The sequence below is a fragment of the Eufriesea mexicana genome, unplaced genomic scaffold, assembly GCF_001483705.2.
Source record: "Eufriesea mexicana isolate 0111107269 unplaced genomic scaffold, ASM148370v2 scaffold320, whole genome shotgun sequence".
In the NCBI taxonomy this organism is placed as follows: domain Eukaryota; kingdom Metazoa; phylum Arthropoda; class Insecta; order Hymenoptera; family Apidae; genus Eufriesea; species Eufriesea mexicana.
This window is the reverse complement of record NW_016908532.1, coordinates 269,430-282,617: the sequence shown is the minus strand read 5'-3', so window position 1 is coordinate 282,617 and position 13,188 is coordinate 269,430. Positions and strand designations below refer to the sequence as shown.

General features: G+C 40.6%; 1 protein-coding gene across 1 annotated transcript in view; it reads left to right on the top strand.

The window, feature by feature from the left end:
- The window catches only part of LOC108545194 (A disintegrin and metalloproteinase with thrombospondin motifs 10), a 78,604-nt gene that overhangs the window by 11,992 nt on the left and 53,424 nt on the right, over window positions 1–13,188 (top strand). Inside the window, exon 2 of the mRNA XM_017896692.1 lies at window positions 532–708. Within this exon, the coding sequence (XP_017752181.1) occupies window positions 624–708 (85 nt within the window). The 5' untranslated portion in view covers window positions 532–623. The remainder of the gene's footprint in view (window positions 1–531; window positions 709–13,188) is intronic.

Below are 13,188 nucleotides of genomic sequence, written 5' to 3'. Positions count from 1 at the left end.
ATCGACCGGTTCACGTGAATATCTTCATGGAAAACGATTACAAGAATCGTCGTAGATTTAAACGCCATTCCACGAACATCTTATCGTATGATATTCTAATCTGTTCACAAGTGTGGGCATCGGTAGAATTCAAATTAAAAAATGGCGGTGGTTTAATAATACTTAATAACACAAATTGGAATGAAGAAAATTTTACAATTCTTTTCAACAGTATTGGTGTCATTTCTTGCGTTAATCCCTATTGGTGTTTCCTTGATCGAAATATAATTTCAAAAAGCGCGGGAAGTTTAAAAATTTTATCGATATTTTCGTTTCTTGAATAATTCTCTAAATTTTTATTGATAATTCTGCCGAATAATTAATTCTTGAACAAATATAAAATATTATGGAGAATTTTAACGATCAATTATAATTTCTAAGCAGAAATTTCTGCAGTCGGAGTAAAAGTGCACAGTGTAAGCTGCATATGGGATGCAACGTGTGATCGTACAGGAAACATTTCGCGGGATAATGCGTTTATATATATTGCAGGTCGAAGAGTGACAGCATAAAGAGCGGAAGCTTGTCGACGTATTGGCTGTCGTGTACTTATTACAAGGTACGCTTCCGGTCTGGCTGTAACCATGCGCTATCCACTGATGCTGCAAGCGTTCATCGTTGTTGTGCATATCGTGCCCGAGGCTCGTCTCCATCGACCGAATATCAGGGGTAAGTTTGGAATTCATGCTATAGTCAATACACCACAGTGATATAATGGGAATTACGAGTGAATTAACCCTATTATTATTCACTTTATTCACCATCTAGTCATTTTCACCTATATTTTTTCGTATCATTTTACATATTACACGAATTTTGAAAATCTGCCAAACGATATCGAGCGATATAATTTTCCTTCGTCGCGAATGATTAGGGAAAATTAATTATTTTTTTCTTTATCGATTAATTTGATAATAATTATGCCTGTGTATAGGAATTTTGAAGATGTGTTAGATACATGTTTGTCTTAGCATATTTATCCTACTATCGATTCGATCACTGAACAATACACTAGTGCAGTATTCTACCTTCTCATAACCTAACTACGAGCCAGTATCCTGAATATTTTTACCCCTTATGTGCTATGATTTCGTGAATCTACCACAAATTTGGTGAATTAAGAATTTAGATTTAATTAAACTTCGGCAAACAATTTAACATGGCGTCAGTGATGACTATTGCGCCATCTGTTTGGTCACACTAAAACTACCACGACTCGAAAGACCGCTTTCTAACTTTTAATTAAAAATTCTACCTTCAGAGTTATCACTTTAGTCACGTGACTTCAGGACTTTTCTTTTTCCTTTTCTTCAATATACTTACATATAATCAACTTTTCAATATCTACACGTATTTCAATTTTTGGAAAGTTCTTTCATTTATTCATCCACCGATCATCAAATATTAAATTCTAATAAATTCCCAGAATACTACGTTTAGTATATCTTTTTCAAAATATAACGCGTCTCAATGACCGTATTAAATCGATAATCGAAGACTCGTCAAGTATGCGAAATGTTTATCGGTGTAATTTTAGAAAAAAAAAAACAAGCCTGTAAAAGCGTTTAAGATATTTCACGGGGCATCAATATGACGGTGATTAGCATTTCACGAGACTCGTGACTGCAGTCGCCCCGACGTCGCGCGCCATCTGCACAATCCCGGAGTAAACCGTGCGGTCCGCTTAATCTCTTTCCGTTTTCATCGGAAGATCGTAACTCGACACTATTTGTGCACTTAACAGAACCGCCTCCGGCGAAGGCGAGGCTTCTGCCCATCGACGACTGGGCGTGACAAGTCCTCGAACAAAAGTAACTCGAGAAAGCGGACGGGAAGCTATCGAATCGGTCGCGGTACCCCCACCACCGCATCTCCCGCCTGGCCCTATGCCTTTGTCATTTTTCACCTGCTCCCGACGCGACGCTGGACATCATTTTTATCGGCCGAGTTACAGTTCCGGGGAGGTAGATAGTCGATTCTTCCGGAGAAAATTGTGTCCCCGTGAGACTCGAGGGATCGAAAGGATCTGAAGGATCCTCTAGAGGTTCATTTTTTTCTTTCTTCTTATCAATTACGAAGAACTGCCAAGATGGTGGTTGACTCGAAAGTCTCTCGAATTTAGGAGTTTGATCGAGTTTTACGCGATTTTTAGTTTCCAGATTTTATTTAAAAGCTTCTCATACTATGTTGCGGTCGTATTTATATTTGCGACGATTTTTTTCAGAAAGTGCAGAAATTGAAAGGTTTGGTGCCATAAAGCTAACGATATCTCTCAAAACACTAAGTAAAAAATCGTGTAATAATTAACACCTAGTATTATTTAATTTCAACACCTCGCACACTATTAGGGCCTAGTAATTAAGGGCCTAATCCATGCTAAATCGTTATAATAAATCCTATTATACCGAATCATATAATTCGACCACGCACCCAGCCCCTAATTTTGTTAAACAGCGGAAGGATTATTGCATAAATATTCCCAACGAATATAATCTATAACAAGATTTCTTTTTAATTTTAACGCAGCGTCAATTTCGATTTTTAGAATTAAGGTTAGCCCCGTTTTCAAAATATCCTGGGTATGTCTGAAACGAGAACACGCATCCCAAAGCAATCGTACGTATACCATGCCAGGCATTCTATTCAAATCCAGGACTATCTACCGATCCTGAAAGCCCATAAATCAGTCACGTGACTAGACTGTCAAAAAATGGAAAACGCGAAACCGAGGTTAATCCGATCCATCACGCCTCGAGTTCCACCTCGGGCAAATTAACTTCCCATAAAATGGCGAAAAAACGTTAACGCCCCGTGCACCGTGTGATCATGGGTACCCGATTGTCATGCCGCCTGGGTAATAAGTTCGTCCACGCAATCACGCGGTTGTCTCCGAGCGAAGCGGCCGCCGAACCCCGGAACGAATCCATTGGCGGTGAGGGCGCCCTCGCGCGGCCGCCATTTTTCCTGCGCGGCGAGGCTGCGCGCGCCTTTTCAATGTAGATGACTCGGGGCCGCGCTTGTAAATATTTATTCGTTTCGGTGGGCGACGGATACAATGCGAGGTGGAGAATTAACGGCGCAGGACCGCGTGTCGAAATTGGCCTGTCATTAGGAAGCAATTATCCCGATCGAAGAAAATTACAGCGAACGTAACGCGTTTACGCGACGCGTCGAGCAACGCGGGGAATCCCGGTTAGCTGACACGCATAATCTGTCCACTCCTGATCGCCCCTTCAGTTATTACGGAATTATTAACCCTCCTGGCTCCTCTCTGCCTCTTCTCTGGGGATATCGTAATGACGAGGCATTAGTAGAGGTTTGCACCACGGTGCTTCGCCCTAATTTGAAACTTAACGCCGGGAATTCGAACTACGGCTTGGGAAACTTCGAATTGTTCCTGCAAGTTAGGCTCCGGTTTAAAATGGTGGGGGGTAACTTCATGGGTAATTACTCGCCTCTGTCGCGTGGAATTTTTTGTTGGTTATGGTCGCTATTAAAAGTGTTCGATACTTCTTCAGTGGCGCAGGATGGAGGTTATATTTCAACGATCTTGTCCGGAACGTAAGTAGAAGTAGTTCAACTCGAGCAGTTGGTTTATAGTCTTTCGGATCATCTTATTGCCCGACATGTGGTGTTAGTAAGGAAGTACTTTAGTCGTGGTGGCCTCTGTGCCGGTCGTCTGTGAACAGTTAATTCTTTGAGACGCGGGATTTTAGAGCAAAAAGGGGAGTCTAGCTGCTTGGAAAATTTAATTAAAATAAACGAGCACTTCGGTCGAGTTACTGAACGTGTTAATGGAGCTTTTTCCTCTGCGATTATTAATGCTAAAATCTATCAAATTAGTCGGGTTAATTAATCTTGAATTGTTTATTTTTGCTACTACCGACAAGATGCAACGATTTTTGCAGAATTTATACGGACGTTGATTTAAGTAGCAATATGCGTATTATATACAGGGTGTCTAGAAAGTATAGATAGATCTTACTAAATGTTACAAATCTTACTAAACATGTTTACACATCTACTTATTTTTGTTATTTTAGTTTAATTATTGTCGTCTGTTTATATTACATATATGTCAAAATTTGATATTTCTAGTATTAATCTTAGAATGACACTGCATCTTTGGACTCTCACACAGCACTCTAACTGATTTTCAATATGCTGAAAAATCTATAAAAATTCATTGAAATACTTTCAAGTATGTATTTTATTTATAAAATTTAAATTATCAAAGAATTTAACGACAACTTTTATTTCTTCTTATTTAGAGTGATTCTACGTGAAAAAACAAATTGAAAATAAAGAATAAAATTTTTTCATTTGAAACTTCCTTGTCGAGAAAACTGACTTTGAATGTCCACCGAGTACACTGGTATACTGATGGTGCATTCGCTTTAGCCAAAGTTAAGTGCACGCGCACTCTATGAATATTCAAAGTTGATTTTCTCGACAACAAAGCTTCGAATCAAAAAATTTTATTCTTCATTTTCGATTTGCTTTTTCACGTAGAATCAACCCTTTCCGGTTGTATCATCGTTGCTGGGATAATCCCCGCGTTATTATTACATTCGCGTTAGTTCGTTAATTAAGAAGTTACGTTGATACGGTTTAAATATTTTCCACTTCCACGAGAAACCGCGAAGAAAAAGTAGAACTAAATGGAGTTGCTGATCTTCCGGTCTGAAATAGTCGTCTCTCGATATTTTTTCCACACACCCAAGAAGAAAACTAATGTCCCTGGGATGGCGCCAAACGTCTACAAAGGCGACGAAAAAAGGAATGCCCGTGGCCGATTCGTAAGAGTAACAAGACCGACCGTCCATTCATGGTTCGAACCCGTTGAAAAATCGCTCGTTCGCTGAATATGCGCTGGAACACTGGCGTGGGTGCGCGCGCGTGTTTTTCATGTGTACGCACACGCGTAGCGATGGGATCGACGTAGCTCGAAACGAGACCAAAATGGTCACCTCATGGATCGAAAATTTCGCGACGAAATTCAACGATGGACGATTATTTTCTCACTTCATATTTTTTACGAATTTTCCAGAGTTTGAAACGCTTGACCAAAATTGTTAGAAATGTCCAAAATTGATAGAGAAATTCTAGGATTCAATGAAACATCCAAAACTGAAGAATAGATTATCAAAATTTAAAAAATACCCAAGATTCTTCAAATATATGAAATTGCAAGAAAAAGGTGTCCAAAATTAAATAAAGAAACGTTTAAAATTAAAAAATATTTAAAATTGGGAAAAAGGTGGTTGATATCAAAATGTAAAAAATATTCAAAACCAAAAAAGTCTAAAATTGTAAAAAATGCTTCGAGTTCTCAAAAGAAAAATGTTCCAAGCTAAAGAAGATGTTGAAAATTTCTAAAATATCCAAAATTTTAAAAATGCCAAAATTTGTTTATATATTTAGTGTTTATTTTAAACCGTAAGGGATCATCCCCACGATTGGTGGTTTGATTCCTGGTTACTGGGAGATTATCAGACTGTCACCACCCACTTGGAGACAAACGAACCGTTGGAAGTTTCAAACGTGTCCCTCAGATGGCGAATCTTCAATTTCCAAACTTCCTCGAGGTTCTTTCTCGGAAATAGGAAGATTTCAAGATTCGCTAGGACCCGAAACTTCTTAAGCCGATATAAAATCTTAAGTCCATGAATTACACAGCTCCGCGGTTCAAGGTTTGCGAAGGGAGATTCGAGATTTTCTACGACCAGCTCCGCGAATCGAAGTGGCACCTGAAACTTCCGAACTCGCTCGTGAAAATGCTCGAGCTGAAGTAATTACGCAATAACCAGAATTTTACTCGCTATAAAAAAATAATCTAATTTATCGGGTGTACCAAAGAAAGGGAACCCCCGAATAGTGTACATCATTGAGAGATTAATTTTAAAAATATTTCCTCAGCATCGATTATTTATCGATCAATCCACGTGTTTTAAAATATTCGCGTTCTTCGAAAAGCATCGACTGATAACCAGGTGATTAGTGCAAATAACCCTAATGGACACGTTTGCCAACTGTGAACAAAAATTAACAAAAAATGCAGCGTAAAAGGATTCAAATTTCGCGCCAATGTGGTTCCAAAGATATAAAATACAATCAATTTTTACAATTGGAAAGACATTCCCTTATAAAAATTCTAAAACAGCCTTTATATTCTAATAAATCACGTTAATTTCAAATTCCAAGTATATCACAAAAAAGCACAATAAAATATTATAAACAAATCTAAAATCAAGAATTATCAACGAGAAACTCTCAAAGACCCAACCCTAACCTAACAAATGAGTCACTTGCTTATCAAATCAATTAACTCCACAGGACAGAAAACAAAAATTCATTATCAATAATGCACATTATCGATATATCAAAATTTGTATATCAACATAAATAAATAGTTAAATAGCGACCAAATACACTACCACAAAAATTAAAAAAATCGTGAATTGGTGTTGTCGCTGCAACCCGTGAATTCGATTTAATGTTAGGTTAGGTTTACATAGTTTTCCAGTTTCAGGAGATACATTAAAAAGAAAGTGAAAAAGAGGTGGCATTTTGAAGAACAGGAAGCACGCGGAAGGCGAAGTGTAAAAGAACGAAACGTTGGAGGAAGTTGAGGCGAAATAGCCATCAGTAGCGGTTGGCGCACCTGTGCTGTTGCACGCACGATGTTCGATGAATGCAGGCGCGAGGGCGGCCGGGCGTGGGCCGCGCCGTCAATAGACGGTACACGCTCGCTTTTTGTCTCTCCTTGTCTTTTCGCCGGGGCCGAGGATCGGGCCGATGCGAAAGCGGCAGGAAATAAAAGGCAAGGCGCGCGTGGGACGTGCGCCGTGCAAATCCGAAAACGCTGAAACGCGACTGCCATGCCGGCCGCGTAGGCACCCGATGACGAAGCGTTATCTTTATTTTCATTCAGAACCGTCGCGCCACCTCGGAATCAGCGCCACCTTCCCATGCTTCTCCCATTCCCGAGCTGGACCGTTATGTAACGCGCGCCTCCGTGCCACTCGATCGACTTATTGGGCGACGAAAGTTTTTTCCCTGGCCATGGGTCGGTGAATCTTGTGAAATTCTGTGCCAAACTCTTCGTGGCCAATTACCGTTTCACTTAACGTAACACGCGTGCGAAAACTGACGACGTGCAATCATCGACAGTAATCTGGTTATTTTTGTTCAGATTGAGGTTAGGTTTACGAGATGTAGAAACGTTGGAACGAACGAGTCTCGAATGTTGGAAAAAATGCTCCGATTTGACAATGGAAAAATTATTACAACGAAGAATATTTGGTATAAATAATATATATCAAACTTAGCAAATACAATATTAAAAATTATTAGCTTCTATTTTTTATAGTTTCAGATACTTCGTCACAAGAGAGAATAGTTAATATTAGTCGAGGGATTATGTCATTGCGGAAGTTAATTTGTATTCTATTATACCTTCCGAAATTCTGCGCACGAAAATGTTGATTTTTGGCGGAAGAATGAAGATAGAAAGATGTTCCTGTGGAGAGGGACAACGGATAAAGATTCGTGGTAGGGGTTATATTCAAATCACGGCACGATAACACTGTCAGGATTCTAGTTCAGTATCCGTATGCAGAATAAACGTTATCCAGGGATTGTGAGAATATTAGAGCTAATATTAGCACTCTACGTTTGCTTATGACACATGTGAATGTTTGGTTATATCGTGATAACGCGGATAGTCATTGTGCCTGTGATCTTATTAAAGTCCTGTTAACAGTTGACCATTCGAAATGAGATACAACATAATAACATTATAATCAATCTCTGAATTCATTTCGTTCGTCAAAATAAGAAATTTTCAGACTGAAACAAGAAATTGAGAATTTATAATTCACATTATAACACCATCATCGACTATATTTCTACATTTTCCACTAAAAGTAGTTACCAGGTTGCACGAGACCATAAAATTCGGTACGAATAGTTAGTACACGTAGAACGAGTAAATAACCTATAAAAGCAAAATAATGTTATAAGAAAATCCAACGGCACAAGCACACGTTTTTATACTTCCACGTTTCGAGAACTTATTTATTTCGAAAAGTAATTTCAAGAAGAAGGTATACAATTAAATTATACTCTTGCATTTTGAAGTTTTTAACATAGAAGTATTAACGTAAAGCTGCTTCGAAATGGCATCCATCTTAATCCATTACACCAAGAGACCTCTACTGGAACTCTTTCTCCAACGAAACACTTACCACGTCCCGAAACATCTCGTAGTACTCGTTAGTTCGTCCAGATAGCGTTCGGCTGCGATCGCTTTAAAGCCGCTATAAGGTCGTCATCAGTACGTTTCGGCTGGCACGAAGGAAGCGCGAACGATTGCCCCCACCTGCGGGGGCAGACGGGACGAAGACAGTGCGAAGCGTGGGCCGGCTCTGGCTCGATCGGCAATAACGAATAAAACCCACGCCGTCGTGTCTCGAGAGTGGTGCAGAAGTGATCCTTTTCGAGCGATACCATGGTTCCACCCACGAACGTACGTACGCTTTTGCGTATCTTACCGCGAAGCGCCATCCCTTCTATTTTTAGGTTAGGGTGGCTTTCTGCCTTTAACAGCGAAAATTTCTCGACGCGCACACATCTTTCGTTGTTTCGATAATTTCAAACGTTATTCGAGAAAATTTACACCGATAATTAAGCGTCGAATTAATACCAATATATATTTACCGAAACATTTCTGTTATTTTATGGAAATGGAAAATATAGGTGTCATAAATCATAAATACTGTTTTACCTTTGGCGGAATATACCTTTCACATATGGCTCTGTTATTCCCTTTGTACATAAGATTTTAAAACGTCACATTTTCGCGTTATATTTCACACTTATCAATTTCCGCGTATTTCACCCACGTGCCAGTGGCACGGATAGTTCCAAGCACGCCTTCGACGCGCAACAAAGTGAAACAATCGTATTTTACGAAAAGATCAACAACATTTCTGCGAGTCCACTCTCCAGACCTTTGCCACTTTCAGCCGGTATAAATCTGCCGTGTCAGTTTATCGCGTATTGTCGCGTATTCCCTGCGCAATCTGCAACTACGTTCGTCAAATGCAGAACGCGAAAGAAAGTCGACTACCACGTTACCATGTACCAATCGTATTTGCTTTCATGTATCGATCGAGACGTTTTGATCTTCGATGAGAATATTAATGTCGCCCTCTTTGTCCGGGCAGGGGACTAGTTTATCGACTGTTCGACGCTAGATATCGTAACCAGATGACCCAGGGGAAATCGCGAAATCCGTTATTGCACTGTCTCCAAGAGAAGACACACCGTGGCAGCTAGTTTACATGTTCGATAAGTGACTGCAGCGGAACGCGAGGAAATTTCTACAGAACTGGGAACCTTATGTTCCTTCGGGACGTCCAACTTTCCTACACACGCGACTCCATGCGAAATTAATGCGAACCACACTCGCTGTGCTATCTTTCGTTCCACGCTGCGTCGAGTGTCAAATTAATAGAAGCGTTCGTGATTTGGCGGCGCGCTTGCGCGACGGCGTAAAACGTCGTGCGTTCCTAACCTATATCGCGTCACGACTACGACAAGAGAAGTTGGATTTACTTTCGATTACCAATTACACGAACTTTTAATGCGAGTACGTACAATTTTTAACGAATATAATTATTCCATTTTAATGTAAGTGCAAAGCGTATTTTAAACGGTAGAATTATTATACTTAGTGACTTAATTATTATACAAAGTGGCAGGTTTGAGACCTTTTGATTTTTACGTTTACTGAAAATGTATTCATAGGTATTCCTAATGAAATATATTTTATATTTAATTTATTATTAGACTTTAATTATTTTACGTACTATATTTGGATAGAATATTTAAGTCAGCATGTTATTTAACCTCAATTCTAAAGTTGAACGTTGATTTTTTTGGACTACTCATTAGACTACTTAGCGTTTTACTTTCGATTAAACGATTGATCGATATTAACCAGAAGCTGTGCGATCTCCCTTCAGTATCTTAGCTATAACTGAAAGATAGCGAAGACGATATTCTTCGACATCATTTGTTGTGCTACAAAAACGTTTTCACATTTTAGGAACGTCCATTTACCTTCTCGTTTCTACCCTGTTAATCAACGCCGACATGGTACAGCAATAAAAGTCAACGTGTTGTTAACGCGAAATTTGTGGTATTTAAAAGCGAACGGAAAGCAGGAATCCCCTTATCACGATAGTACTCGCAACAAACAGGATTTAGATAAAATATGGCAAATACGTAGCGGACGTCTGGACTTCGTGCAGTTCCGAGAGGGCGTTAGCGTAGCTCGTGAAGAATATCTCAAGAGTTCTTGTTCCATGAAAATGGTTAGCGAGATAAGATGCGCGCGCTCGTGTACCGGTACTGTGTAGCACGTAAGTGCGCCCGCGTAAATAGCCGGTTGTATGTAGAATTTATTGGCCCGGCGAAAGATAGATGCATTTTGTAGCAAAGACAACGCGCCACTTGCGCGCCACCCTCGCGATAACAATTCGTCAACCGGTCATCATAATTTACCACCGTCCGTTGATAAGGAAGATTCACGATAACGCCGGAAGAAATGGTACTTAGGCAGCAAGGAAACGTTGTTTTGCTTTTAGGACCGAGATATTGTCGCAGATAAAATATTTCTGCAATGCTCGTATATTTGAGAACTTGAGTGCTGAATATAGATATTATATTCACGCGCATAATACGTTGCTCGGTAATCCCATGTGGTCTAGGGAATTCTAGGGAATTGTTAAAGACGTAGTTACCTGGTAAATTCGGTCTCCTCGTTTTTCTCGCTATTTTCTAACATTTTATGAGAACGTCTAAAGTTACTTTTGTTTTTCTCTTTTGCAATTGTGTCTGGGTTTATAAAAATATTAATTGATGGAATAATTAACTAACTAAACGATGTTGATGGAGGTGGAAACGAGAGGAATTTGCGTACACGTCCAGCGTTAAATAAATTCCTATTCAATACTTACAGAATTATTTGCTGGATACGAGATACAAAATTTTCTCTCGCATTCCGTCTACGTATTAACTCAGAATTCGATACTCGAAGTAATCATTTATTCGACACACTTGGCTCGCGCGAATACATGAGCGTATTTTTCCACAGACTTTTTCCCAATTAAATTCCGAAATGCACGAGTGGTTCTCGCGCTGGGTATAAATCGAGGTTCAGCGGGAACGGAAAGATCGCAGTTTCCGCGCATTGCCATAAATCCATCGAGCCGAAAGTAGCCGATTTTTCACGCGTCACAGCCATTCGGCTCGCCGTGATCCTATCTGCGAAAATGCCTAAGATAATTAATGAAAAACGAACGAGCCAAGACAGTTGGAGATTGTGTGCTCGGTTGACAGGCCACCTACGTATAATCGACTGAAACCTGCCCAGAGAAAAATCATTCCGGAATCGTTTGCCTGGACGTTAGAGCGAAAATCATATTCGATTGATTAACGCGCCGCGGCAGCCGGCGTGTTATTTAAATCGTGGTTCTCAAAGAATTCTCTTTATCTCTACCCCGGGTGCTGGTATTCAGAAATTCATAGCCGGGATTTTAATATTCAACCGTTTCAAGTGTTTCGATAGCGCTGACCCGTTAAAGGCGCGGCCTGAAAATAATTACCGCGAAACTCTCGAGACTGGAGGGCGCTCTAGCTCGGCGAACAACGTGTCCGGAGCACGGCTGTCTAAGCCTTTGAACCTTCTTAATATTCTTCACACCGTCTTCGAGGAATCCTGGTGTTCCCATCAGGCTTTGAAATTTCCCTGCAAGGATTCACAAATTCAAAGAAAGCTCGTTCGGCCGGGTATATATCAAAGGGTGCATCTAGGTTAGGTTTCCGTCGATCGTCGCGGCGGCCGCCATTGCTGTAGACGGCGCGCGCAGATGTAACCTTGAACAGAGCTTCGCGTCGCGTCGAGGCAGACGTGGACAATAATTAAGTTGTATCGGCATGATTAATCGCCGTCTGCGGTCGACCTAGCCCTGTCCAAGCGATGAGTACCCGGAAAATTGCACGGCAGGCTGCGCGCGCAGCTCGATGCCGGCTGAAGTTAATCCTTTTACTACTGAACGTTTTCGTCCGTCGCTCGATCTAGTGGAAATCCGATTAACGATTTGTTGGGGTGATGCTAGTGTTGGGGCAAAGGCGCGACGATCACCTGGACTTTGATCGTTATAAAAATTCCCTAACCATACTCGGCGATTTTTACGGTCATTGTATAACAGATCATTTCAATAGACGCGAATATGGGAACGCGGGAGATGCAATGGTTGACTGGATGGCTGAGACGCTAAGCTTCGCGTTTAATTGCGGAGGAACCTTGAGGCGCGATTCGTTTAATCGAAATCGCTTAGTTCACCGTAAAAGCTGAGCCATCTGTTGCGCGGAGAAACCAGCGCGGTTTCCTTTGGGCGAATGCAAAATACTGCGCCTCAAAGAAATCTTTTATCATCCCGAGTGACCTTCGCACGCCCGCGCTAGTATACCTACACGTGCGTCTTGCGTTTACCAATTAATTAATCGAATAGGGAACAATGGAACGAGAGAAGATTTGTAGGTTATATTTCAGAAATTAATTCTCTTACCATTTAGGTCCTGATGCCACGTGCTGTAGGGGCAACTGGAACGTTTATCACGTCGAGACACGTTCTTCGTCCGAACATGGTAGAGAATAACACGTAACTGAGGCGGAAAGACATCGACGGAAATGAACCATGTGACTGAGCCGTGTTTTGTTTACGTTGGACCGTAGCTCTACGAACTATGGCTCTCGCCTGGTACGCCTTTGTTTGGCTCGCTTTCCTTATCGCGAGTCTCGCAGGATATTGTAGGCCAGGAATATTATAGGTTAACCTATAATGTGTAATATATGTAACATACATATTTAAAAAAATAGTTCAAAATTTCGTGTTCCATAAAATATCACAGTATCATAGAAATACAGAAGTGCTGTTTTCTAACCTGATTACATGCTAAACATTCAGCGTTCACTTAACGTGTCAAGAGACTGTAGCAAGTTCTTTAATTATTTCCACGTGTCTGCCACCTCTGTCGAACCGAAACCGTTTTCCTACTGAGTGAATCGAACGCCGC